At 35.4% G+C, this 23,879-nt stretch overlaps 3 protein-coding genes, 2 long non-coding RNA genes and 2 pseudogenes across 5 annotated transcripts; 4 read left to right on the top strand and 3 right to left on the bottom strand.

Annotated features, from left to right (window-relative positions):
* The first annotated feature begins 2,167 nt into the window (after positions 1 to 2,167).
* LOC104719707 (uncharacterized) lies at positions 2,168 to 4,006 on the top strand. The gene has a single exon (XM_010437671.3). It carries the CDS (start codon positions 2,188 to 2,190, stop codon positions 3,865 to 3,867), a length of 1,680 nt encoding a protein of 559 aa, XP_010435973.2. The 5' UTR covers positions 2,168 to 2,187; the 3' UTR covers positions 3,868 to 4,006.
* A 531-nt stretch (positions 4,007 to 4,537) lies between these two features.
* Positions 4,538 to 5,568, top strand: LOC147937361 (uncharacterized). The gene is made up of 3 exons (XR_015568115.1): positions 4,538 to 4,840; positions 4,955 to 5,058; positions 5,394 to 5,568. It is a non-coding gene; the product is annotated as an uncharacterized LOC147937361 (long non-coding RNA).
* Positions 5,569 to 8,897: 3,329 nt separating this feature from the next.
* On the top strand, positions 8,898 to 10,890 carry LOC147937360 (uncharacterized; annotated as a pseudogene).
* Positions 10,891 to 11,521: 631 nt separating this feature from the next.
* On the top strand, positions 11,522 to 12,165 carry LOC104702173 (uncharacterized). The gene is made up of 2 exons (XR_015568104.1): positions 11,522 to 11,681; positions 11,752 to 12,165. It is a non-coding gene; the product is annotated as an uncharacterized LOC104702173 (long non-coding RNA).
* A 161-nt stretch (positions 12,166 to 12,326) lies between these two features.
* LOC104710979 (uncharacterized protein At3g43530-like) lies at positions 12,327 to 13,913 on the bottom strand. Its single transcript, XM_087468764.1, has 4 exons — positions 13,188 to 13,913; positions 12,940 to 13,101; positions 12,484 to 12,858; positions 12,327 to 12,404 (listed from the first exon to the last, which is right to left on the bottom strand). The coding sequence occupies exons 1-4, from the start codon at positions 13,911 to 13,913 to the stop codon at positions 12,327 to 12,329; spliced, it is 1,341 nt and encodes a 446-aa protein (XP_087324890.1).
* A 2,499-nt stretch (positions 13,914 to 16,412) lies between these two features.
* Positions 16,413 to 17,354, bottom strand: LOC147937359 (uncharacterized). The gene has a single exon (XM_087468763.1). It carries the CDS (start codon positions 17,352 to 17,354, stop codon positions 16,413 to 16,415), a length of 942 nt encoding a protein of 313 aa, XP_087324889.1.
* Positions 17,355 to 20,702: 3,348 nt separating this feature from the next.
* On the bottom strand, positions 20,703 to 21,509 carry LOC104719637 (cyclin-dependent protein kinase inhibitor SMR6 pseudogene; annotated as a pseudogene).
* Positions 21,510 to 23,879: the final 2,370 nt, after the last annotated feature.

Below are 23,879 nucleotides of genomic sequence, written 5' to 3'. Positions count from 1 at the left end.
TTAAAAATACACAACTATCTTTAAAATTTTGTAAAATAACATAAAAATCATTATTTTATATATGATTGTTGTGAATGGTAATTTTCTAGAAAATTAAGAGGTCATAGATTTGTATATGATCAGGAATAATACACAAGACATTTATAAACCATTTTCACAAATATTCATCTTAAAAATACCTCTTAAATTGACTTGTTTAAGCTAATTCCTTATAGTTGTTGACCAAAAAAAAAACATCTTAAGTGCTCTTTCACATGTTGATATACCTTATTTCTTCAAGTTCGTTTTATTCACCTTTAAGTCACGCTGATCCCATGGAAAAAAACTATCAAAAGAATTGCTCATACAAATCAGAGCAATACCATCTCAAAAATCATATTTTTTGTGGAAGCTATATAGACAGACATAAAATAAGCTAGTTCATCAATTCATACGATGATTTATCAAGAATCTCATTTAAATGAAAAAACTGACATAGAAGTTAAAAATGATGTAGCATATTCGTTGCGAAATTGGTTTTCAAAAAAAAAAATTATTCATAAATTAATTTAAAGTGAAAAATGGTTCTTTATCCCCAAAAATGATATCAACATTTGTGATGATTTCTAGACTATCATTCATAATCTAAGAGCATCACCAGCATAGAACGGATTCACCGTTGCTCCAAAAAAAATATATATATATTTTAATATATAACTAATAAGAAATTGATATGTGTATCAAAAGTAAGAGAAACGTTGCTATAGTGAGCAACTTCAGCAACCGTTACTTCCTTCCTCTTTCCCTTCTATATTTTTTATTAGTTTTTAATAAGAGAATTTGGGAAAACAACCACCGATGGTCTAATTTGATTTCCCAAAGACTCAGTCACAGCAGAGCTACCCAAACAATGACTCAAAGACCGATATTAAAACAACAAATACAAAAGTAGGTTATTATATTTCATACACGAACTTGACATCAAGCGTTTTAAATATTTTATTTGTTGATGATGTCACCAAGTTTTTGTTTGAGGAAGTATTTTCGTCGAACAAAATTTGCAAGGTTTTAAATTAAATACGTTAAAGAAGAGGTAAACAGTTAAAATAATCCCAACTATTTGTTAAATGTTTTTTTATATCTAAATTTTAATATCCTGCAAATAACAACCTAAATTGTGTTAAAATTTAAATTTTCTACCTAAACTATATAAAATATTGTCAATTTCAACATATATTCGAGCAGTGTTAAATTAGAGTTTAACGGTACTTGGTCAGATGACTTGTAGCGTCCATCTGGCACTGAGATTGATTAAAACAACGTCGTTTTGGTCATTTTTAGTATGTTGTGGTTGCTACGAAATGACCAAAACAACATCGTTTTAGTTAGTTCTAGTGCCACATGGACGTCACATGTCGTCTAACACAGTTTTGTTAAACTCCGATTTAAAATTGTTCGAACAAGTGTTGAAATTGACAATATTTTATATAGTTCAGGTAGAAAATTTGAATTTTAACACTGTTGAGATTGTTATTTGCAATGTAATAAAATTTAGGTATAAAAAAAATTTCAGAAATAGTTGAGGTTGATTTTGGTCATTTTCTCCGTTAAATAAGTATTGAGTCATTTTCTTTACTTATAGAAGTTGACAACAAAATTGTTTACTTACACACAAACACACGTAAAATTACTTATCAATTCACGCACTTGTCCTCGTATTTAAGTAAGCTTTATCTTTTCTTTAACGACATTTCCATTTTATCTTTAACGACAACTCAACCCTTAAAACAAAAAAAGCACCTAACTCCTTATATTTCACCTCTCACCTAATTTTGTAAAACTGAAGAAAATAAATTATTAATTTCACAAAGTAATAAACATATTTTTGACTTAAGTGAAAGGTTGGTTCTTCTCAGTTGATTAAGACCCACATATTCCCTTTTCTTTAGTTATTTTATTTGGATAAATTATAATATTTGATTCTACAATGTCAACAAAAAAAAACTACTTTATCTGATATTCTGATTGGATAATTTAATGCACTATCAGATTTTCAAATACATAATAAGAGATTAAACCAAAAGAAAGTTAAATATGCTAACGTTAAAGAAAAAAACCTAACTAAATGCTAGATTGAAAACTTTACGTTATTATAAATCTCCTTTTTTGTTAAAATATAAATGTGATTATAAATATATTAAAAATTTAATGCTATTAAATGTAAGAATTTTTTCATACGACACAAACACAACTCAACTTATCAAATTCTTTTTTCTTTTTGCCGTCTCTTGCGTGACTCAAGAATCAAACAACAACACAAGTGTCAAGAAGACAAGAACCAAAGCCACGAAGAAGAAGAAGAAGAAAAGTCTCATCGTCTTCTTCTTTCAATTCAGATTTCTCCAAGAAAAAATGGATGAAGTTTTATTCGATGAGATTCTCGGCGAGATATTTACAAGACTGCCATCGTCTTCTTCCGCTTTCTCATCGTTACCTTCTTTCGAATCGGTTCCTCTTGTCTCAAAGCGATGGCTCCGTCTCTACAGAGCAACAAAGACTTCCATGTCTTTACAATTCAGTCCACACGACGGTTCTGTGATTACCCTTTTGCCCTCTATCCTCCGTAACCATCCTTCTCTCTCTTCCCTCTCTCTCTGCTTCCCTGTCACCATCAAAACCACAATCACTAACCCAATTTGTTCTTATGATGAGTATCACACGAGTTTCAACGATGAGCTCATCTCAATCATATCTTCTTGCTGCTTCAACCTCAGAGGTTTCAGTTTCTTGTTCGGTCCGATCTCTTCATCATCTTTGCTTCCTCTCTCTACTTCTTTATCTCTCACTTCTCTCTCCATCAAACTTTGGAAACAACAGAACTCTGATTTCACCTGGATTGCTCTGTTTTCATCTCTCAAGGAGTTATCAATCAATGTTCACACCAGAGATCCTTCAGCTTCCGGGTCTAATACTAACCCGGAAGTTGTAGAATTGGGTTTGGAATCGGTTTCTTTATCCGGAATCCAGTCTGATGATGATGGAGTTAACTGGTTATGGAAGAGTTGCAGAAAGTTAAAGAAACTGAAACTGAAACGTTGCGGAAGCATTGGAGAAACAGAGTTTTTAGGTTTGTGTTTGATGAATATGGAAGAGATTGAGTTAATAACGTGTAGGAGTGTGGTTGATGTGGTCTTGCTGAAAGTTACAGAGATTTGTGAGTCTTTGAAGTCTCTGTTGATACATGATGGTGGAAGCAAAGATGGGTTGGTTCACTTCATGAACAATGCTAGGTGTTATGATACTTTGGAAAGACTCGATTTGCGTCTACCGATGGATTTGACCGATGATCATCTCGTCTCTCTCGCTGATAATTTCAAGTCTCTGTCTAGTATTAGGCTTACAAGCGGCACTTTTGTGTCTGGTTTGAGTCTAAAGATGTTGGCTTTAAGCTTTAGCTCGAGTCTTGAAGAGCTTTCATTGCTTAGCTGCAACGCGATTGAACGAGAGCGTGGTTTGTTGGCGACGTTAGGACAGCATTTGAGAAGGTTGAGGAAACTAGATCTGACTCGGAACGAGTGGTTGCTCGACAAAGAAGTTGTTTCGATGCTAGCTTCTTGCAATGGTTTGGTTGAGTTGAATCTGAGAGATTGTAAGCATTTGACAGATGCGGTGTTGGTTGCTTTGAACAAACACGGTGTGAAGTTGAAGACTTTAGACATCGTAGGTTGTCGGTTGATGGAGCCTGGTGATGTGGAGGCTTTTGTGATGAACTCGTCACAATGGTTGAAGAAGCTTGTGGTTGAAAAGAACCAGATTACAGAGGCTACACTCAACTTGGCTGCGAGTAAGTTAATTGAAACTGTTGTGTTCCCTTCTCTTGTTTGGTAGTCTCAGTTGGATTGGTGTTTCAATAAAGGAAAGGCCCAATGATTAAGTTATCGTCTTTATGGAATAATGCAAAAGGAAAGTTGTAATAAACTCTTATGGAATTTGCAAAAGGAAAATAATTTATTTGTGTTTTACAATATTTTAAAACCCGTTTTTATAAGCATACGATTTGATAATACAAAAATACAAAAACTGTATACAAAGTCGAGTTCCTAAACTAAAATTATATGTGAGGGTCTGTCCAAAGGCTTTATAAGATTGATTTTGAATTTAACAAAAGGCAAATGATTCTCTTAAATTTTAGAACGAAGCTCTTTGATTTTTGTATCTCTGTAAGCAGTTGTAACTACTCAAATTTGGGCTCTATGATTATATTGGGATTTTGGCCATGAAGAAAGATAAGTTCAAACCAATATATACTAGAATTTGAATTTTACAGGCTACATTTTATATACTTTTCTCATAGAAAAGATATATAATTCAAAGTTAATTCCCTTTTTAGAGCAATCCCATTGCACAATTCCTTGGGATGTCTTTGATTTGTTTAGTAATATAAACAACAACAAAAAGTTTTAATCGTAATTTTTGCGAGACAGCTCTCTGCGGCCATCGTTTTAGATCCACAGAAACCCGATACATGTCAGTTTTTTTTCCGGTTAAGTTTTGTTTTGTTTTTTTTTTCTTCGTTTTCTTCTCTCTCTCGACAAAATCAAAACGAGAGAAACACAAAATCAAAATATCGAAGTTTTGATCGGTTTCCATAAAAAATAGCTCTCGCCTCGTCGTCTTGTTCTTCGTGCGACTGTATTCATCGAGATCGGTTGATGAATACAGTGGAGAAAGAGATCTCACCTCGTCGTCTTCTAAATCGATTCGACGCAAGTCTTCGACTGGGTTTTGATGATGTGTGTGGCAGGTGGAATTGGAGCAATACCCAACTGGTCCTCACATTGCTTCTCGTATGGTTGTCACTGTAAATCCTTATGTTTAACTGGGTTTAGTGGAGAAAGATTCATAAAAGGCTAGTATTGAATACAATAAGTAGACGATCTCTTTGTATCTCTTTATTCACATATCTAAATCACAGGATTGAGATCTCTCTCTCAAGCAATGGCGGCGACAAGTGAGAAACAAAACAGCACAAAGCCTCCTCCTTCTCCTTCTCCTCTGCGCAATTCCAAGTTTTTTCATGTACACAATCTTTATAAAAAAACTTCTGTAAAGATTTCGATTTTGAGATTCAAGATGCGATCGCCCTCGAATTGCATTGTTTTAGTTGTGTTGTGTCACAATGATCTTATGTAATGGAACTTGATCTCTTTGGCATTGTAAATGAAGATACTTGAACTCCCATCCTTTGTTTATGTCACTTAAATCTGACCCTTTTTTTGCTGGCCTACGTTGTGGGAGGAGTCTGGATCATTCTAGTTTTTTTACAGAATCAGATCTTGTGAAGGTTTTGTTAGTTTGATCTGATTGTAATTAGTTTAAAAGTTGCTTACTTTTGTTGTTGTTGTTTTGTCTAGTCCAATATGAGGATCTTGATTTCTGGTGGAGCTGGCTTCATCGGTTCTCACTTGGTTGATAAGCTCATGGAAAATGAGAATAATGATTTCTAGTGGAGCTGGCTTCATCGTGTGTTCACTCACTCTCACTTTCTTTATGCTTCTTCTTTGTCATTTCACGTCCTTATTTCCTGAACCTGCATTTCTTTATGCTTCATCGTGTGTTCACTCACTCTCACTCTCACCCAAAGATGACTAATGGAAGCAAGGATGTGAAGAAATTTGTATTATCTTTAGTATTATTAAAAGATAGAGACATTCAAACGAGGTTGTGCATTGGGTTTGCTCTTAAAGGGGAGGGAATTATTGTGTTTAACGACAATCCATTTGCTGGAGGGATAGTTTTGTCAATTCCTGCAAAAAATAATTTCGACAATAAAACCATCAATAGTCCAGCAACGCGCTCAAACGTTACTTTAATATATATATATATATATATATTATTTTAATTCTATATATATATATATTATATTTTATTAGTAATAACCAATAAAAAGTTGACCTCTGTTTATTTCTGCAGAGAAACGTTGCTTGCAGAAGCAACTGAAGAAACGATTTTCCTATTTCTTTCCTCTTTCTCAATATTATATTAATTTATATGAGCAACTCTGGTGATTAGTACCCACCACTGAAGATGCTCTAACGTGTTAAAAAAACTATTTTGTTATTTAGGTTAAGCCGCTTCACAGATTTCTCTTCTACACACTGATGTCGGATATTACATGACGCCGTCTCTGCTGCTGAAGATCTTAAGTCGGGGGATATCGAGAATTGCCGTCTCCTGAAGACAACAATTTTCGATATCCCACCGGCATAAGATCTTCTATTTAATATTGTGATAAATAAGACCCCATTTCTCAAGAAATACTGAACCAAGTGTTGTTAATTTTACCATTTTACCAAACGATTTGGTGGCTTACTTTTAAATTTCCTCAAACTTTTTTGGTTTGTCGAGTCTTAGGTGACAATTGTTAAAGTCCGAGTCTTATGGTAGTGGGAGTATTTAATCTTAATGCTAAGAGTCTGTTAGGTGTTATGTTTTCTTAAACAGTTTTATATATTGGAGTCTGTTTCTGTAAGGCTTTTATATAAGTAAGCCATTGTCTACATTATGAATAAATCAGTATTTTATTCAATACAAAACGCTTGCTTATCGTCATTTTTGGTATCAGAGGTACGAATGGGAGATGAGTATGAAAATATCAGTGACGGTATCAGAGCTTCTGGTGTGCTGTATAATAAACACTTGATGCATCCTAATCTTTTTCTCAAGTCCAGATATTGGACAGATGTGTGGTTAGGGTTATGAAGGACAAGGACAGCTTGGACTGGGATCCTGTGCACGCTTAGTCTCCTCTCCTTAGGTATTCTTTTCACATTGCTTTGTGGTTAGTCATCTGTATTTGATGAGTGTTTTAATTTCATCACTGGAAACATTGTGATTCAACCTTATATCAAAAATCTTTTTACTCTGTAACCAAAATATTTTGAAATTTTCATTTGCTATGAACAAACCCCAAGATATCTCGACCCTTTGATCTGATATGTTATCTGAAATGTTTTGAGAGGAACAAAGTTGTAACTAGTCTTCTGTGGACAGATACTGGAGCGCTACTTACATTTGGTTGGGGGCTTTATGGACAGGTAAGCATGACAGATCCTTTGGTTTTCTTTTATTAAATCATATGCTTTGAATGAGATGAGAGATTCTTGCTTTTGGCTGAACCAGCAACAACATGTATGTGGTTTGGGATAATAAAATTTTGAGGTATACTAATCATCATTGTGTTGAAACTAGTGGGCAGCATATGCCCCCACCATCATTTCCTGAGGAATTTTGAGAATTATAAGCCCTGCTTTAATTAATTTGTTCTCAAAGTTAATTCACTGAACTACTGAACGATTAGTGTATCCTTCTTAAATTCTCTGAGGCTGAGCTAAGGTTCTGTACTGATTTCTTTCATCATTTATCATCTATAAGAAAACCATATATTGACTTGGAGATATCTTGCAGGAGTCATCGAGTGAATCCCTAACCTATGGTTTTATGAAGAGTCTATTGACTTTATTAGGGGTATCACTTTTAATGGTCCCCAAGCCTTACTTGTCAATACTTGTTTTATAGGCGATTCGTTTGGACGATACAAGAGCAGCAGAAGCTAGGCATGGTGTACTCGCAACAACAAATGGTCTACATGATGAGCCATGATCCTCTTGGAGTATGCCAAGGCCAAGGGCATTGTGGATTACTATGCAAAGGGTAAAAATCTAAACCAATTAGAGTCGAGTAAACATCTCAAAACTCCCTCTTAGAGTAAAACAAATCTCTTATCTCCCTCTCTATTCTTCATACCCTCACCTTTTTTAATAAGAGGTGGTGAGACCATTTTAGCCTTACAATTTAATTGATTTACATTAAATTTTTTTGAAAAAAAAACGAACCCATCTCTCTTTCGACCCGAGAGAAACCCGACGTGTAAGTTCCTCTCATCCCAGCCGCCGGCGATTCTTCCGACGTCGGACCTCCTACTGCTGTCGTTCTTCACCAACTCGAGTTGAATCAAGTTGTTCGTCGGAGCTCTCTTTCAACCCGAGAAACCCGACCTGGTTACTCACCTCTCAACCCAGCCGCCGGCTATTCTTCCGTCGTCGGAGCTCCTACTGCTGTCGTTCTTCACCAACTCGACTTGAATCAAGTTGTTCTTCAAAATGCAGGTGCGTTACTTCTCATTAGAGTAGCTTTTTGTTGAAATTGTTTTTGATTTGTAAATTCAGAAATTCAATTGGATTTAGATCGAAGAAAGCTTAGCACATTGGGTGTTTTACAAAGGTTTATTGGTCGATTGAGCTATCTATTAGATAAGAAATGGATTTCGCTTTCGATTAGAACTCGTTTACCATTCGAGTCGATTTTGATAGGAGAGAGAGAATGTGGTGAAACTGGTAATACTGGTATATTTAGTAAAACTAGTAAAACTAGTAGTAGTACTAATTATGATTTTTTTATATTGGTTGGTTTGGCAGGATACAATATGCGAGAACGTCAGCCTACATTTTAAATTTGAAGGACGCATGTATAGTATAATGTTCAAGAGGAATATAACATTGTTGATGTTAAAAGCAAGGATACAAAGGAAGATTGGGTTTGTTGAAAGTAACGTTCAGTTGCAGCTGAGCTACAAGCCACTACTGGTAGAAACAGTTGAGCATTGTGAGCTTAATGATGATGAGGATGTTAATGTTTATCTAGACTCTGTTAATTATGAGAAGCGAAGATGTATGTTGTTTGTGAATGTCATCCCTTCTGAGCCTCAGCCTGAGCAAGTTCCCATAGCGCCCACAGTGCCCACAATGCCCATAATGGACCAAAGTTCTGTCGGTATGAACTTTGAAAACCAACATGCGAAGGATGGTGAAATCGGACCTAACGCCATTGTTGTCTACGTAGGCAAAGAAAAGGCTGTAGAGGGTGAAGCTGAATCACGTGATGAAGGTGATGAATATACTGAGCCACACCCTGTTGTAGAACCGGGTAAGTATATTGAACCATGGGATGACGGTTTGGATCTGACTAAACTTCAAGAATTTCCAAACAAGAAGGCATTGCAAGATGTGGTGGATAGAGCTTCATTCGCTAACTGTTTTAGTTTTGAAATAGTAAAGTCGGACAAGGTGCGTTATGTGGTCAAATGTCCTAAAGAAGGATGTAACTGGGGTTTACGAGGTGGTAGGATTCGAGATACAGATATTTTCTCGATTAGAAGGCACAACAAGATGCATACATGCTCTCGGGCTAGTCAAAGTTCAAGCAACAGTAAGAGACAAGGCACTCCAAAATTAGTTGCTTCTCTTTTACATGGTGATTATCCAGGGCAAATGGAAACTCCACCTCCGAAAATTATCATGGATCTTGTCAAGACAAAATTAGGTGTTGATATATCATATTCCACGTCGTTGAGAGGGAAAAATCAAGCTGTTACTAATTTGAAAGGTAGCCCAGAAGAAAGCTACAAGATGTTGCGATGTTATCTGCACATGTTAGAGAAGGTTAATCATGGTACAAGATCATATGTGCATTGCAATGAGAATAATAAATTCATGTACTTGTTCATAGCTTTGGGTGCTAGCATTGAAGGATTTAAAGTCATGAGGAAAGTTATAACTATGGATGCAACTTTTCTAAAGAACGGATATAAGGGTGTTCTTGTTTTTGCGTCGGCTCAAGATCCTAACCGTCACCATTATCCCTTGGCGTTTGGTGTTCTTGATGGTGAGAATGATGCAAGTTGGAATTGGTTTTTGAAGATGTTGAAAACCGTTGTTGGGGATTCTTCTGAAATAGTATTTATGACTGACAGAAATACAAGTCTCATTACTGCCATAGCTAATGTGTATCCTCTAGCTCATCATGGTTTTTGTATATGGCATTTATCCCAAAATGTGAAAGGTTATGCTCGTAACGTCAACAAAGACGTTGTTGCATGGAGATTCATGGAGTGTAGTAGGTTTTACACAGTGGCTGAGTTCAACATTGCTTACGCTTCTTTTACGACAAGATATCCTTCTGCTGCCAAGTATCTTGAAGAATCTACCCAGAAAGAAAGATGGGCAAGATGTGTTTTTCCAGGAGATAGATACAACCTAGACACAAGCAACTGTGTTGAATCGTTGAACAGCGTATTTAAAGATGCAAGGAGGTACTCCTTGATACCCATGCTTGATGCAATACTTAAAAAATTCTCTGAATGGTTTAATGAACATCGGAAAGATGTTGTGTCTGGATCAGTCGCAAATAAATTGGTGCCTTTAGTGGAGAACTACTTACATGATTTATTGGGCAACTGCTGAGAAACTAAAGGTGATAGAGCTAAATGGTTTCGAACTTGAATACAATGTCATTGACAGTGACGGAAAGCCTTATTTGGTGAAGTTGCGACTGAGAAGTTGCAGTTGCAGGTTTTTCGATATACAAAAGTATCCTTGTGTGCATGCATTGGCGTCTTTCATTACATTCCAAAAATATGGAGGTAAGGATATCGAGTTACATGAGTTGTGTTCTAAGTATTATTGGACGGAGCTGTGGGCAATTGCATATCGCAGGACAATTTATTTAGTACCTGATAAGTCTCGATGGGATGTCCTGGATGAAGTCCAAGATATGCAGATCATGCCTCCGAATCGGAAAATAAAAGGGGGAAGAAAGAAAACAAAAAGGTATGCATCTGCTGGAGAAAAACGACCAAAGACTCGACCTAGGACGCAGAATAAAAGGCGCCGGAGACAAGGACTCCAATGGTTGTTATTTGGAGATAATGTTCATGTTTGATTCACCTCTTCATGTATCAATTGTGTTTTGTTTGAAACTTAATGTAAAAATTGGTTTGAAACTTAATCTGAAACTTAATTTGAAGTCTATTAATGTTTTCTTCTTTCAACATGTGTATATAATAGAGTATAACTGGCACAACTAAGATAAAACTGGTAAAAATAATAAAATTGGTACTACCTAAAACCAATACATATTGTATAATACATGTGTATAAATATTCTACATAGGTTTCTACTATAGGTGAATAATTTTCGAAAATCTACTAATTTTAAATTATTTATGAAAGAATCTCAACAAATGTTTCTTTACACTTTTAATGTTACTTTGTAAATAATTACCACAAAAGCATGAAAAAGTTATAGAATTATAACTTTTAACTTATGAAGTTGCAAAAAGCTTGTAATTGTATGTTAGTTAAGTTTAATCAACTGTAAAACTAAAAAAACTAATGCTAAGGTTTAGTATAACTAATTAAACTGAGAAACCTCTAAAGTACAACTATTTGGAAGTTTAGTGCAACTGCATTAATCGGTAAAACTGTGTGTGAACACGCAATGTGAACGCACACATCTTTTACATGTGGCCAGAATTTCGTTTTTCTTCGAAACCTAATGCAGTGTGAACGCACATATCCATTTATTCATTTTCTTCGAAACCTAAAGTACACCTTCTCTCCTTCTCTCATCTTCAAAGTCGAATTCTAGATCTATTTCTCTCCTTCTCAAACTATGGAACAATTTGAGGCTGACCCATACTATGCTGATCAGAAGAGGGCGAGGAAGTTAGAAGCGTGGCGACAAGCCATAGCCGATGGTGATTTGGGCATGCCTCGAATTTGCCCATGTGGCGAACGAATCGTCAATGAGATCTCTCCAACAGAAACAGAGAAAAAGAGATGGTTTACTTGCGTTAAGTATAAGGTAAATTAAATTAAATCACATACAATTGAGAGACATGGGTATAATGTCTGTTCGTTGATATATTTTGCAGGATGATGGATTGCACAGGCGGAAAAATTGGGCTGATGCAATTGAAGAAGAAACCCAAACCTTAAAGAAGGATGTTGATAACCATTGGGAGAGATTGAAGGAATTTGAACCCCATCATACTCAGATCTATAATTTGCAGATGCAGCTTAAGGAGAAGAGTGATGAGATTGCCAAACTAAGGGAGGAGGTGGCGTTGCTTACCACTCGAGTCGATCTCCTGGATAGGTTGTGTTTCGATTGATATTATATGAGTTGATCTCATTCTACGTTGGTTTAAAACTTGTTTAATCAGTTTCTGTTTCTTATCTTTTCCTTGAATTCTCTTGTTGAATCATGATGTTCTATCTCTCTTTTATGTGACTTCTAGGATTATGCCTCCTTCTTGAATTGAATCATGTTCTATATTTTTCTTATATGAATTCTCTAGTTTTGTTTAGTTTTACGTAGTTTTACCAAAAATACGAACGGCAAATCCAAGAAAATAACGTAGTTTTACATAGTTTTACTAGTAATACCAGTACCAATCACAAAACCAAGAAAATAATTAAGTTTTACATAGAAAATAACATAGTTTTACTACTTCTTAGACCTTTTTCTCTTCGTCCCTCTCCCTCCTTCTTGTGAAGTACTCGGTTGCTCATCATCTACATGCGACTGACATGAAACCAAATTTTGTTAACACCTTTGATTTCGAAGTATTACCAAGTATTACTATAGTATTACGAAGTATTACCTTTGATTTCTCTTGCTCTTTCACATATACTTCCAACGGTTCGATCCTTTTTTCAAGACCATCAATCTTCACTGAAATGTTATCGAACTGAGTTTTCATATCCTGCTTCATGGTCCTTAGAAGATCCACCAACTCAATAGTATCTTCTCTCGGTTGTTCATTGGCGTCTATTTCCTCATTTGCATCATTTTGTCCTGAACGAGTAGCCACATCGGCTGTGTACATCTCCTCCAAAAGTACAGGTAGTCCTCTACGAAGGTGCCACATCCAACTGGCAACTACGACATCATGGGTATCGTCTTCCTCAGCTTCTTCCATGATTAAATCGAGAAGAGGAATTTCTTCATCAATATGAGGGATCACACTAGCAATTGCCTGTGTAAACGACCTACTTTAGATACATTACAAACCAATTTATTCAAATGATTAATAATTTTAATGGTTAGGATGACTAACCTTTGTTGTACCAAGTGTATCACCTATATTCTTTAGAGGAAAACATTTCTGACCGGTACTCTTAAATTTCTTTCTGCACATCCTAGGACAACTTGCATCCGCCTCAGAAATTTGGTCAATGTAAGTGTTTGCCAAAATTGGAACTGCCTCAAATAGTAAAAACTACACAACACAAAAAAAAAAAAAAATCAGCTTCACTTATAAGAAATATCAACAATGAGAAAAATTCAAATTTTAAACTAACTAACCTCCAATGGAATACAGAAACCTGGAACATGCCATATCACATTCTCTTTATGCACGACCCCATCAAAATGCCTCATTGTATGGGAAATCTCTTCTAGCATTTTCTCGAATGATAATCTCCCCCACGGAAAAGACACACAAAAACCTAGATCATTCACTGCTCTTACAACAAAATCATCGATACCCGCAGCATCTTTCCCCGAGTCTTTTGTATGGCCTACAATGATGCTTCCTAAAAAGTAGAGAACCGCCATCTTCAACCTATCACGAGTACGATCTGGTTGCATTACCATTAGCTTTCCCCTCACATCTTGAAGTGTAATCTTTTTTTTTCGTAAAAAATACTTCCTTCGAAACTCGATACCGCCGGCTTCCTTGTAATCAAGTGGATAGCACCGACAATCTAATCCAGACATCAACGCATGTTCTCTCAGACCATACCGGATTGGAACACCATTCACAACAAACCATGCTTCCTTCTTTTTTTCGATTTTAGCCGTTCGAAGTAAGAGCAACCACATTCCCATAAGCTTGTGGTTTGGTTCCCTTGGCATGTGGAAAATGTGCTTGAATTGTGGATGTTTCTCAAACCAATCCCTCTCAGAACTAGTCAATGGATGCTCTAATTTATCCAGCGTTTCCACAGTTTCAAAAATATGACACCTTGTCGATAGCTTGATTTTCTTGTTGTACTGATTAGGCTCAAAGTGCATACCTAAAGGTTGCATCGCTTCTATTTCCTCCTCTGATTCCTGCAACAATATCAGTTTTACATGAGTTATACCAGTTATACAACAACTAGTTGTACCAGTTCTACTAGTTCTACACCACCTAGTTGTACCAGTTCTACTAGTTCTACACCCATTAGTTGCACCAGTTCTACCAGTTCTACTATATCGATTTCAAATTCCAATTCAATTCTGAAAGAATGAAATAGACTTGTTGTACTTACACTTGCATCGTTGTGCTCCTCGTGCTCCCTCTCACTTTCGCTTATACTCCTTCTCGAGTTACCTGCCGAGTTCGAACTTCCCTCCTTATCTTCTTCTTCTTCTTCTCCTTCATCGTCTTTTTCTTCTGATTTTTCTCCTTCATCATTTTCTTCTTCCCCTTCATCGTCTTTTTCTTCCCCATCTTTACCTTCTTCTCCTTCATCGTTTTCTTCTTCCACTTCATCGTTTTCTTCTTCCCCTTCATCGTTTCCTTCTTCTCCTTCATCGTCTTTTTCTTCCGATTCTTCTCCTTCATCGTTTTCTTCTTCCCCTTCATCGTCTTTTTCTTCCCCTTCTTCACCTTCTTCTCCTTCATCGTTTTCTTCTTCCACTTCATCGTTTTCTTCTTCTTCTCCATCTCTTGATTCCACAGAAGTAGATCTCTCGTTATCTCCTCCTTCTTCATCATCTTCTTCTTGATTACTTGATTCCGGAGTACCGGATTTTGCTTTCTCTCCTTCGTTCGCATTTTCTCTTTCGACCACCGGATTGGGTTCTTCCGAAACTCGACTTTCACTTTCTTCTGCCACCGTACTCAAAGCTCTCTCTCCTCCTACTGTCGCCGGACTCAAACCCGACACACCTACTTCCGGCGAATCGAATTTTGCTTTCGAACCACCATCTCCTTGTGAGATCTTCTTCTCTTTCAAACGCTCACTCCTCCTCACACGACCCCCCCTTGTTTTCACCATCTTCTTACTCAATTTTTGGTTGATTGAAAGAAAACGAGAAAACCCTAGTTCTACAGTTTCACCCAAATCGATTCGAGTTTCCCGAAGAAAGACGAGAGAGAGCGGTTTTAAACATAAATTTTACAGTTTTTTTTAAAAGATACCGATTCAGTTTTTCGGGTATTAGATCCGATTTCTTTTGGTTAGACCCAGATATTCTTTGTAATTATCTTAGTTTTCTTTGGACAATAATGTAAAACACTGATTTCTTGATTTAAAAAAAAAATCAAAAAATAGACAAAAAAAGAGAGGGATTTTTGAGATTGTCAAAAATGTTTTAGGGAGTTCTGAGACGAAAACTCATTAGAGTCTATAGAAAGCGAGTCTTTTCTCACGATGGATACATCACTAAAATCATTTAAGTGTGATTATTTATTTTATTTTTTGCAAAAGATTTATTGTAATTTGTCTCAAAACAAATTCGTAAACAAAATTATTTTATAGTCTTCTTCCTATTGTATCATTAGTTAGTTTTTTTTTTTGCTAAATTATAAATATATCATTAGTTAGTTGACAAAAGAGTAAATCATATACTCCTTTAAAGAACAAAATTAAAGTGTGTAAAGGTTTTGTATACGATTAGACATTCATTATTTTGTGGAAAAGTTTCATGGAATGAAATGAACTAACCCATCTGATGGATGAGGTGTCAATTTATCTTGGGAGTGAGTCAATGCAGACAAACAGACACACGTGTTGTTGACGACAACGTGGAAAGACCAAACTCCCACAACTCACAAACACAACCGCCACTACAAAACCCCGCTTTTCCCGGACTGATGACTTTCTCCCGCCAACTTCCCATTTTTTCCACTTTTCTTCTCTAGTCAATTATATGTTTTCCCTTTCTCAATTTTCCCGCACAATTAACCAGGCAAGACAGGCAGAAGAAGTCAAAACCGCGTTACAAGTGAAGGAAAATGGGCAAAATGGTCATTTGATTTAATAAAAACCTGAACTCTAGTAACAAAAATACGTACTCGGTTTAGTTTGGCACTGAGCCATGTTCCCCTTCCTAATTTGGTCACCCGTACCCGTTACAATTTATAAGGCTACCTCGAACAATCTGTAACAATTTCTCTATGACTGCTACGAAAACTTAAACTCAGAACATCTTAAGGGAAAAGTGGCTAGTGTAGATGTTGAATAAGCTTCAACATTACTTGCAGCCTAAAATGCCTTCAACAAGTCAGTTAAGGATATGATAGGCAAAAAGAAATTATCTACTTGAAGAAGTATTAGGAAAAGACAAATTTTCCAATTACATATAGGATTAGACTAGTCCAGTTATTACTATAAATACCTTTAATTACATGTTTTGGTTTTTGAGAGAGTTTCTAAACAGTAATAAAAGAAGAGTTGTTCTTTTAATCTAAGCTTAAGATTTTGTTTTTTTTGAATCTAATGTTAAATTATATTCAAAAGAAAAATAAAACTGTTTTACAACTTGTGCAACACAGTTTGAAAAGGGAAATTGTAGCAAAATTTGATGAAAAAACTTATGCTAAACTCGAGATTGCAGCCACATTTGAAAACCTTCGTCATATCTCCGATCACCCATTAGACATATAGCAAGAAGCTGGTCTCGTACCTGCCTATCAACCCACACAATAATGGAATCAGCAGGCTTTGGTGGCTCACCATGCCTGCGACCATTCCTTTCCCTCCAGACCGTATAAACCACTACTTGAAATAAGTAGCGAATAAGGAAACCTTCCACCAGCGGAGGGTTCAAGTTAGAGATGTAATCGAGAAGGAGAGACCAATCATTGGTAAAGCGTGTCTTCAGCAGTCCTTGTGCAAGAGCAGACCACACAGTCGAGACAAAAGGACAAGCAAAGAAAAGATGATCCCGAGTTTCCAAGGTAAGCTGACAAAAAACACAAAGACCAGCTGCTTGCCCATTCCACGCAACCATATGGGCACCTGTTGATAACCGATCCAAAGCCACCAACCATACACAAAACGAGTACTTAGGCGTTGCATGACCAAACCAGACTCCCCGATGCCAAGACACAATGCTTGACATAGTTGAAAATTTATGGCGAAAGACATCATGTTTTCCTCGCCAAAGTACCCTATCCTCCTGCTCCTGGCGTTGTTGCCACTGAAGTAACAAACTATCCTCTATCGCATTGAGATGGTCTGCACGGTGCCGTCTATGCCTACGGCGAGACCATGCCTCTCCCACAGAGCTCTGCCAGCGTATCCCCAAATCCACTACACCATTGTTCCCGACAACATCAGCAAGTGTGCCCATGCTTGACCAATTATCAAACCAGAAAGAAGTGTTTTCCCCATTACCTACCTCCACTTTACAAAAAGGTTTGGCAAGATCACGGTACTTTAATAGTTTTACCCATATCCACGAACCCAGACCTGTAGTGCTTTTGAGTGACCAGAACGAAGCCTTCTTCAGCAGATTCGCATGAACCCATTGTACCATATCAACTTCAAACAACAGACCACATTAGCCTCATGAAACAACAGACCACATTAAACCAAGACCACCCTCACTTTTTGGTTTACAAACAACCTCCCACGCCACTCTCGCCTTGCTAGTACTCATCTCTATGCCAGACTAGAGGAATGCCGAACACGTGGAGTTGATCTCATCTAGACACTCCCTCAATCTGAGATTTTGACATGTGTAAATATTTAATAGAAAGAATTTGATTACAATAAAAAGAAAATATTTTGTTTTAAAAATTATTAATAAAGTAAAAAGATAATTATAAAAAATTTCAGAATTTAGAAAAAAAAACAAAATTTTTTAAAATAATTATAACGAGATTATATATATATATATATTTCATAAAATTTGAAATTCTAATATTATTTACTTATTTTTAATTTTAAGTGATTAATTATTAAAAAACAGAAAAAGAATTAAGGAAAATATACTTTTAATTATTAATTCTAAATTTTGTACTCGCTTCTATATAATCAAAGATCGCCTCATATTTAAATAATTTATTTAAAAAAATTGTTTTCAACTTTGTTTAATTGGGAATATATTTTAATGGGAAGGTAAATTTTTCTTATTTTCTTAAACCAAAAATTTCTACTACTTTCTCCTTTTTCAGTTGGGAATATGTAAGATTATTATGTTGACCAAAAAAAAAATTAATATATGAGTCATCTTTTTCTAATACTGTATTTTAAAATTTATTGTAGCATTTTTAGATTGTTTTAATTTATATTTTAATCTTTGAATGATTTGGGATTCATATATTAACATACTTATAATTTTCTATTGTTTCTTTAATTATGCCAAATTAATTTTCTTTCAATTTCACAACCTTGATTGGTTGGTCATAAACCATTCTTTTTTTTTTTGCAAACATAATTATTACCATTATTCATTCAATCCCAAAGGAAGATAACGAATAGAAGCTCATCAACCTAATGAATTGATAAAATAGGCTAATCAAATACAAGCGTACAACAAACATAGATAGATAGATTTGAAAAAAAATAAATCGTTGTTGATAGATCTATAGGAGCTCAAAGACTCTGACACCCTGGTTTGCGGAAATGTTTAAAAGAATTGATTTAGCCACATACATCACCAAAATGCACTTATTTTTTCAGTAAAGGGTCTTGAGAGAACTTCATGATAGGACACCTTTCTGGAAGTGATTGTCGAAATTGTGCGAGTGAGGACAAAACATAAGAAAATATCATTTGTTTATTTGTAAGGTCGACAATCAAGTTTTTAAAGACTTCCAGACGTAACAACTGGTCATCGAATATGGGTTGGTCCACAAGCAGGAAATAGATGTAAGGCCCACTTGGGAAGGTGGGCCCATGGACTGAGAGTAGACATGGGCTCACTAAACAATGTGGCGGTTGAAGCATTACAGAGACAGAGGCTACATCATGATGTGTCAAAGACACTTCCACGAATACATTGAGAAATTTAGCATTAGTTACTATCAAAAGATTTTGTGACGATTGAAAAAGGTTTTGACGTTTATTGGTCGTCAGAGCAATCTATTTTGAGATAGCAAAAAGACGTGAACATATTTTCTCCACATAGGAGCAGGGCAGAGCAGAGGTTCTCCCTATGGTAGAGAAGGTTGGACACAAAGTTATCTCCGCAAAGGAGGAAAGTAGAGGAGATTGGACGCAAGGTTATCTTTCCAAGGGAGAAAGGCGGAGCCAAAGTTCTCTCCATGGTGGAGGATGTTGGACGCAAAGTTCTCTCCATAAAGGATGAAAGCGGAACCGATGTTTTCTCCATGGTGGTCATACATTATTGTGATGATACATCATTGATTAGTATATTATATAATATATTTTTTATTCAAAATGTTTTTTGAGTCAACAATTTTAGTAATTAAAAAATTATGCATAAGTGAAAGTAATATATTTGGCTTAATGTGTTTATATCGGCAGTTTCTAGATAGTGATAAAAGAATATTTTTGTAACGTACAAGAGTATATTTAGGTATAAAAAATATACTTTTAATAGTAACATACATAAAAGATTTGTAAATAGATATAAATCAATGTATTATAACAAAAAAAATTATATATAACATATAACAAATTTTAATAAATTTAATTTTATTTATAAAACTTTAAACCCGCACATCAGGCAAATGCTGATTTAATATATATATATATATATATATATATATTTGTCAATTGATCAATATATATATAAAACCAATATATCTATATTTGTCAATTAATCAATATGTAAGCACATCATATGATCATGTTCACACAATAGACAATACGAAAGTATCTAAAACACGGCATATGACTCATGAAGAATATATATTGCTTAAACAATGTATTGAGAAGAAACAAACGTGTAAAACCAAAAGAAAAAAGGAAAGAAAGAATCAAAGAAGTTACTTAAGTAAACTTTAGAAGACGATGTTCTTTTAACTTTTAGAAACTGAATTATGCATGCGTAATTGTGATCACGTTATCAATATATATACAGATATTATATAATAAATAATAATTCTAAAGCCTCAAAACATACGAGATTCTAAATCGCGACCATGCCTAGTCCAAAACTGTTATAAAAAAAAGTTATCATATTTCGGACTTCACATTTTTGTACGATATTACAAACCGTTGGACCGTCTCTGACTACTCAGACTGGTGTCAATTGAACATGAGATATCAGATTCAACCCCTATCTTTCTTACTTAGATGCTAAGAATAGTAAGATTCACTGTATAGATATATAGTATTGCGTCTAAAAGCAAACACAAATGCTACTATATTTGTACGGTAATTTACAATAATATAGCAAAAATAAATTGTCAGCTTCATAACTATAACATAGAAGTGAGGGTTACAAATAAATTAAGTAACAAAAAAATGATGCTTGAAAAATGTAAGATATTTTTTCTTTGTCTGTTTAAGATAAAAGTGGGGTCTGACTTCTTTAAAATGGAAGGGTGTGGATACATTTTCTTTTTTTTACAACATAACACTGTTCTGAAAATTAAATAATATAGTATTTAAAAATATATTCTAAAATAGGAATATTTTACTTGTTTGATAGGGTTACACATTATTACCCCCTATACTAATTCAATTCTCAAACTTTCCCACATGAACTTTTGGTCTCTTAATAAAACACCACAAATAAGTGTTTTCTTAACAATACTACATATACTTCTGTTTTTACGCTAATTCCTACGCCTCCAATTGAACCAGATAACTTCATTGCCTAAACCCGATTTAACCATAAACCTTGGTACAGTAAACCGCGATTTGGTTTATCCATTTAATCACCCATGACTTTAGAAGCAAAACGACATCGTTTCCATGAAATTATCTGGTTAAATGGATAAACTATATTTAAAAAATGTTACAAAAATGGATAAACTATATTTAAAAAATGTTACAAAAATGAAAAATCTAACTCTTAAGTCTTAATTAATAAACTATATTTAAAAATATATATGATTAGAGAAACTATATTTATTGAAAAAAAGGTTGACTAACGGCGGCGTATGAACACAGCCTCTAAATCAGAAGGAGGCGTAAAGAACTCTCTAACTGCGTTACTCCGACATTTTGACACCGGCCGACGTTTCCTCGGCGCCGGTGGACATTTCAGTATCTCCGGTATCTTCGCTTCTTTAGCCGTTGGCGTCGTCAAACATTCTTCCTCTTCTTCCTTGTAGCAATCTTCTTCAACTTCGGCTTCAATCTCCGGCGGCGCTCTGAGTTGTTTCGTCTTCACCGGTTTCAACGTAGCCCGAATCGAAATTCCGGCGATAACCCATTTCTTCCTGTCGGATTCTAAACCTCCGTCGAATTGAGACTTCTTCGAAAACCCCATCTTTCTCTTCAACTTAACACAAAAACAGAGTAAAACCCAAAAAAAGAAGACAGAGAGACAAAAACAGAGACTTGTGGTTAGAGAGAATAAAATGAAAGTGGGTAAAAGATTAAACTTGTGGTCGTTGGTCAATTTTTTTGGGTGTGTGAAAGGGAGACAGATTTCGTTTTTTTTTTTCTTTTGGAGAGGAAGGAGAAAAAAAATGGGAATAAAAATTGTGAGAAAGAGAGGATTAAATAGTCAAAACAGAGTATTCTGTGTATGCCGACTCTCAGGAGAAAGAAAAATAAAGGAGATGAAGAAAGGGAAGGGGTGAATTTGGAACTTTAAAAGGAATAAAAATTTAGTTGCCCGAGAGAAATTTACGGGCAGTGTCTCTCAACCACCGTCTTTTTTTTTGGCGCGATAGTTTGAGAGTTTCATAACGGCTCTTTTTCCCGCCTTTTTACGATATTCTATTTTCCCGCGAGATTTTGTGAAACCGAAGAGGAGAATTGTTTTATCTCGGTTTAGGATAAAGTTGGTTTAATTTCGGTTCAGATGAAAATCGATTCAGGTTAACTATATAATTCATACGCTGTTCGAATGGTAACCGCGGATTTAGTAATGCGGGACAAAAAATTTAAGCGTGCGATACGGTTCAACTGCGGGACAAATGTATTTGCGGAACAAGTGCGGTTATTCTAAAATAAGCGGTATAGAATAATGTTTGATTGGTGAAATTTGCGGTACGGACTTCTTTATATTTTATTTTCATTTTCATTAATAATAAAGTTTTCATTTCTGAATTTTAAATACCAAAATTTATGTAAAATTAAAACTTGATTGGTAAAAATAATATTGCACTTCACAATTAAAAATTTGAATGGTAAAAAAAAACATGCAGAGTATCATTAATAAAAACATTAGAAAATATATTAATAATTAGTATAAATATAAATTATTATTTTTTGTTTTTAATGAAGAAACATTTTTATACAATTATGAATTTTACATAATATCAAAATATATGGTAAAATCTAGTGCTAACATGCTTCCATTGAAATTGAATTTATTAAGCATTTAAATTAGTTTTTATAATTTAATATCTATTAGATAATTTAAAAAGAGTATTTTTGTATTAAATCATTTGAAAATATATTAAACAAAATTATTGTGAAAGTGTTTAAGAAAAACATTAGAGTAATAAAATAAAAATATAATTGCCTGTGACTTAGGAAAGAAAAAGGAGAACACAAAAAAATAGATTTTTTTTTTGTTAATTATTTTTTTTTCTATGAAAATATAAAAAAACCATAAAATAATAATTTTATTCAGTGCGGTCTAAAAACCGCTGGTTAAAAACTATTGTTGTTCTGAAAAGCGGTCCACGTTATTATTCAGCGGACCAAACCGCAATTTTTTTTTTTTGGAAAAACGCAAAAAACAAGTTGTTTTGTGATTGGTGTTTGGTCTGCGGATTTGGTAAAAAGAAATTGAAAACCGCCTTTACCTTGCTACCATTCACGGCCTTAATTTGCCGTCGTGGATGGTGCAGTATGATTTTTTTTTTTGAATGCAATGTTAAATTATATTCAAAAACAAAAATACGTTTGTACAACGGGTGCTTCAGGGCTTTGATAGTTTTAAAAAGAGATCAAAAGACTATGTAGTCAATAACGTGTTCCTAGCCAAGAGAGTAATGCATAATCATAGCGTCTATCACCGAGGAGACCAATGGCGAGTAGCTGATCTCTCATCTGTTTGTCAATAATTTGAATGAGATGTGAAGCTAGCTTCGGTGGATCACCATGCTTCCGCCCATTTCGTTCGTGCCAAATGGTATAGATCGTCACTTGCAGAATAGAGCAGGCTAAATAACTTGTGGTCCGATCCTTCCAGTTGCTGCAGGCTGAGGCAATGATGGAATTCCAGTTGGTTGAGTAGCGTGTCTAGTGTACATTTTTGGCAACGGCGTGCCAAATCTCCGAGCAGTAGCTACAAGAAAAAAATAAGTGATCGCGACTTTCAGTAGCAGTGTTGCAGAAAACACAATCTCCCGAATCAGATGTGGACCAGTGTGAAGTGCGATCCCCAGTGGAAAGCCTGTTGCGAGTCACCAACCAAGTACAGAAGGAGTGTCTTGGCGTGGAGTGAGTGAACCAAACACATCGATACCAAGGGACCTCTGGAGCTGGTGATCTAGTTTGAAGCCAAGTTTCTTTAGTGGAGAAACGTGGCTGAAACTTGTCATTTTTCCCCTTCCAAACAACAACATCATCCCTTGCAGTTGCTTGGTCACACTTCACTAGAAGCTCTGCTTCAATTTGGTTATATTGTTGCAGGCGATAACGCCTTCGGTGATACCTACCCCAAGCGTCCGTAACAGTCATCTGCGGAGTAATACCCATATCTATAATACCTCTCTCCCCCACGACATCAACCAACCTTCCCAAACTCGACCAGTTATCAAACCAAAAGGAAGTACTCAGCCCATTATTGACTTCAGTTTTACAAAAACCAGTGACTACTTGTCTTACCTTTAGGAGCTTTCTCCACATCCAAGAACCTGCATTAGTAGACTTAACACACCAAAATCTCTACTGTTTGAGTAAAGTAGTATGCACACATCTGACCCACATAGACTCCCTCGCCAAAACAACATGCCAGACC

Source organism: Camelina sativa, chromosome 10 (genome assembly GCF_030686135.1).
Source record: "Camelina sativa cultivar CO46 ecotype springtype chromosome 10, ASM3068613v1".
Lineage (NCBI taxonomy): Eukaryota > Viridiplantae > Streptophyta > Magnoliopsida > Brassicales > Brassicaceae > Camelina > Camelina sativa.
The sequence above is the reverse complement of the archived record's forward strand: the minus strand, read 5'-3'. Positions and strand labels throughout refer to the sequence as shown.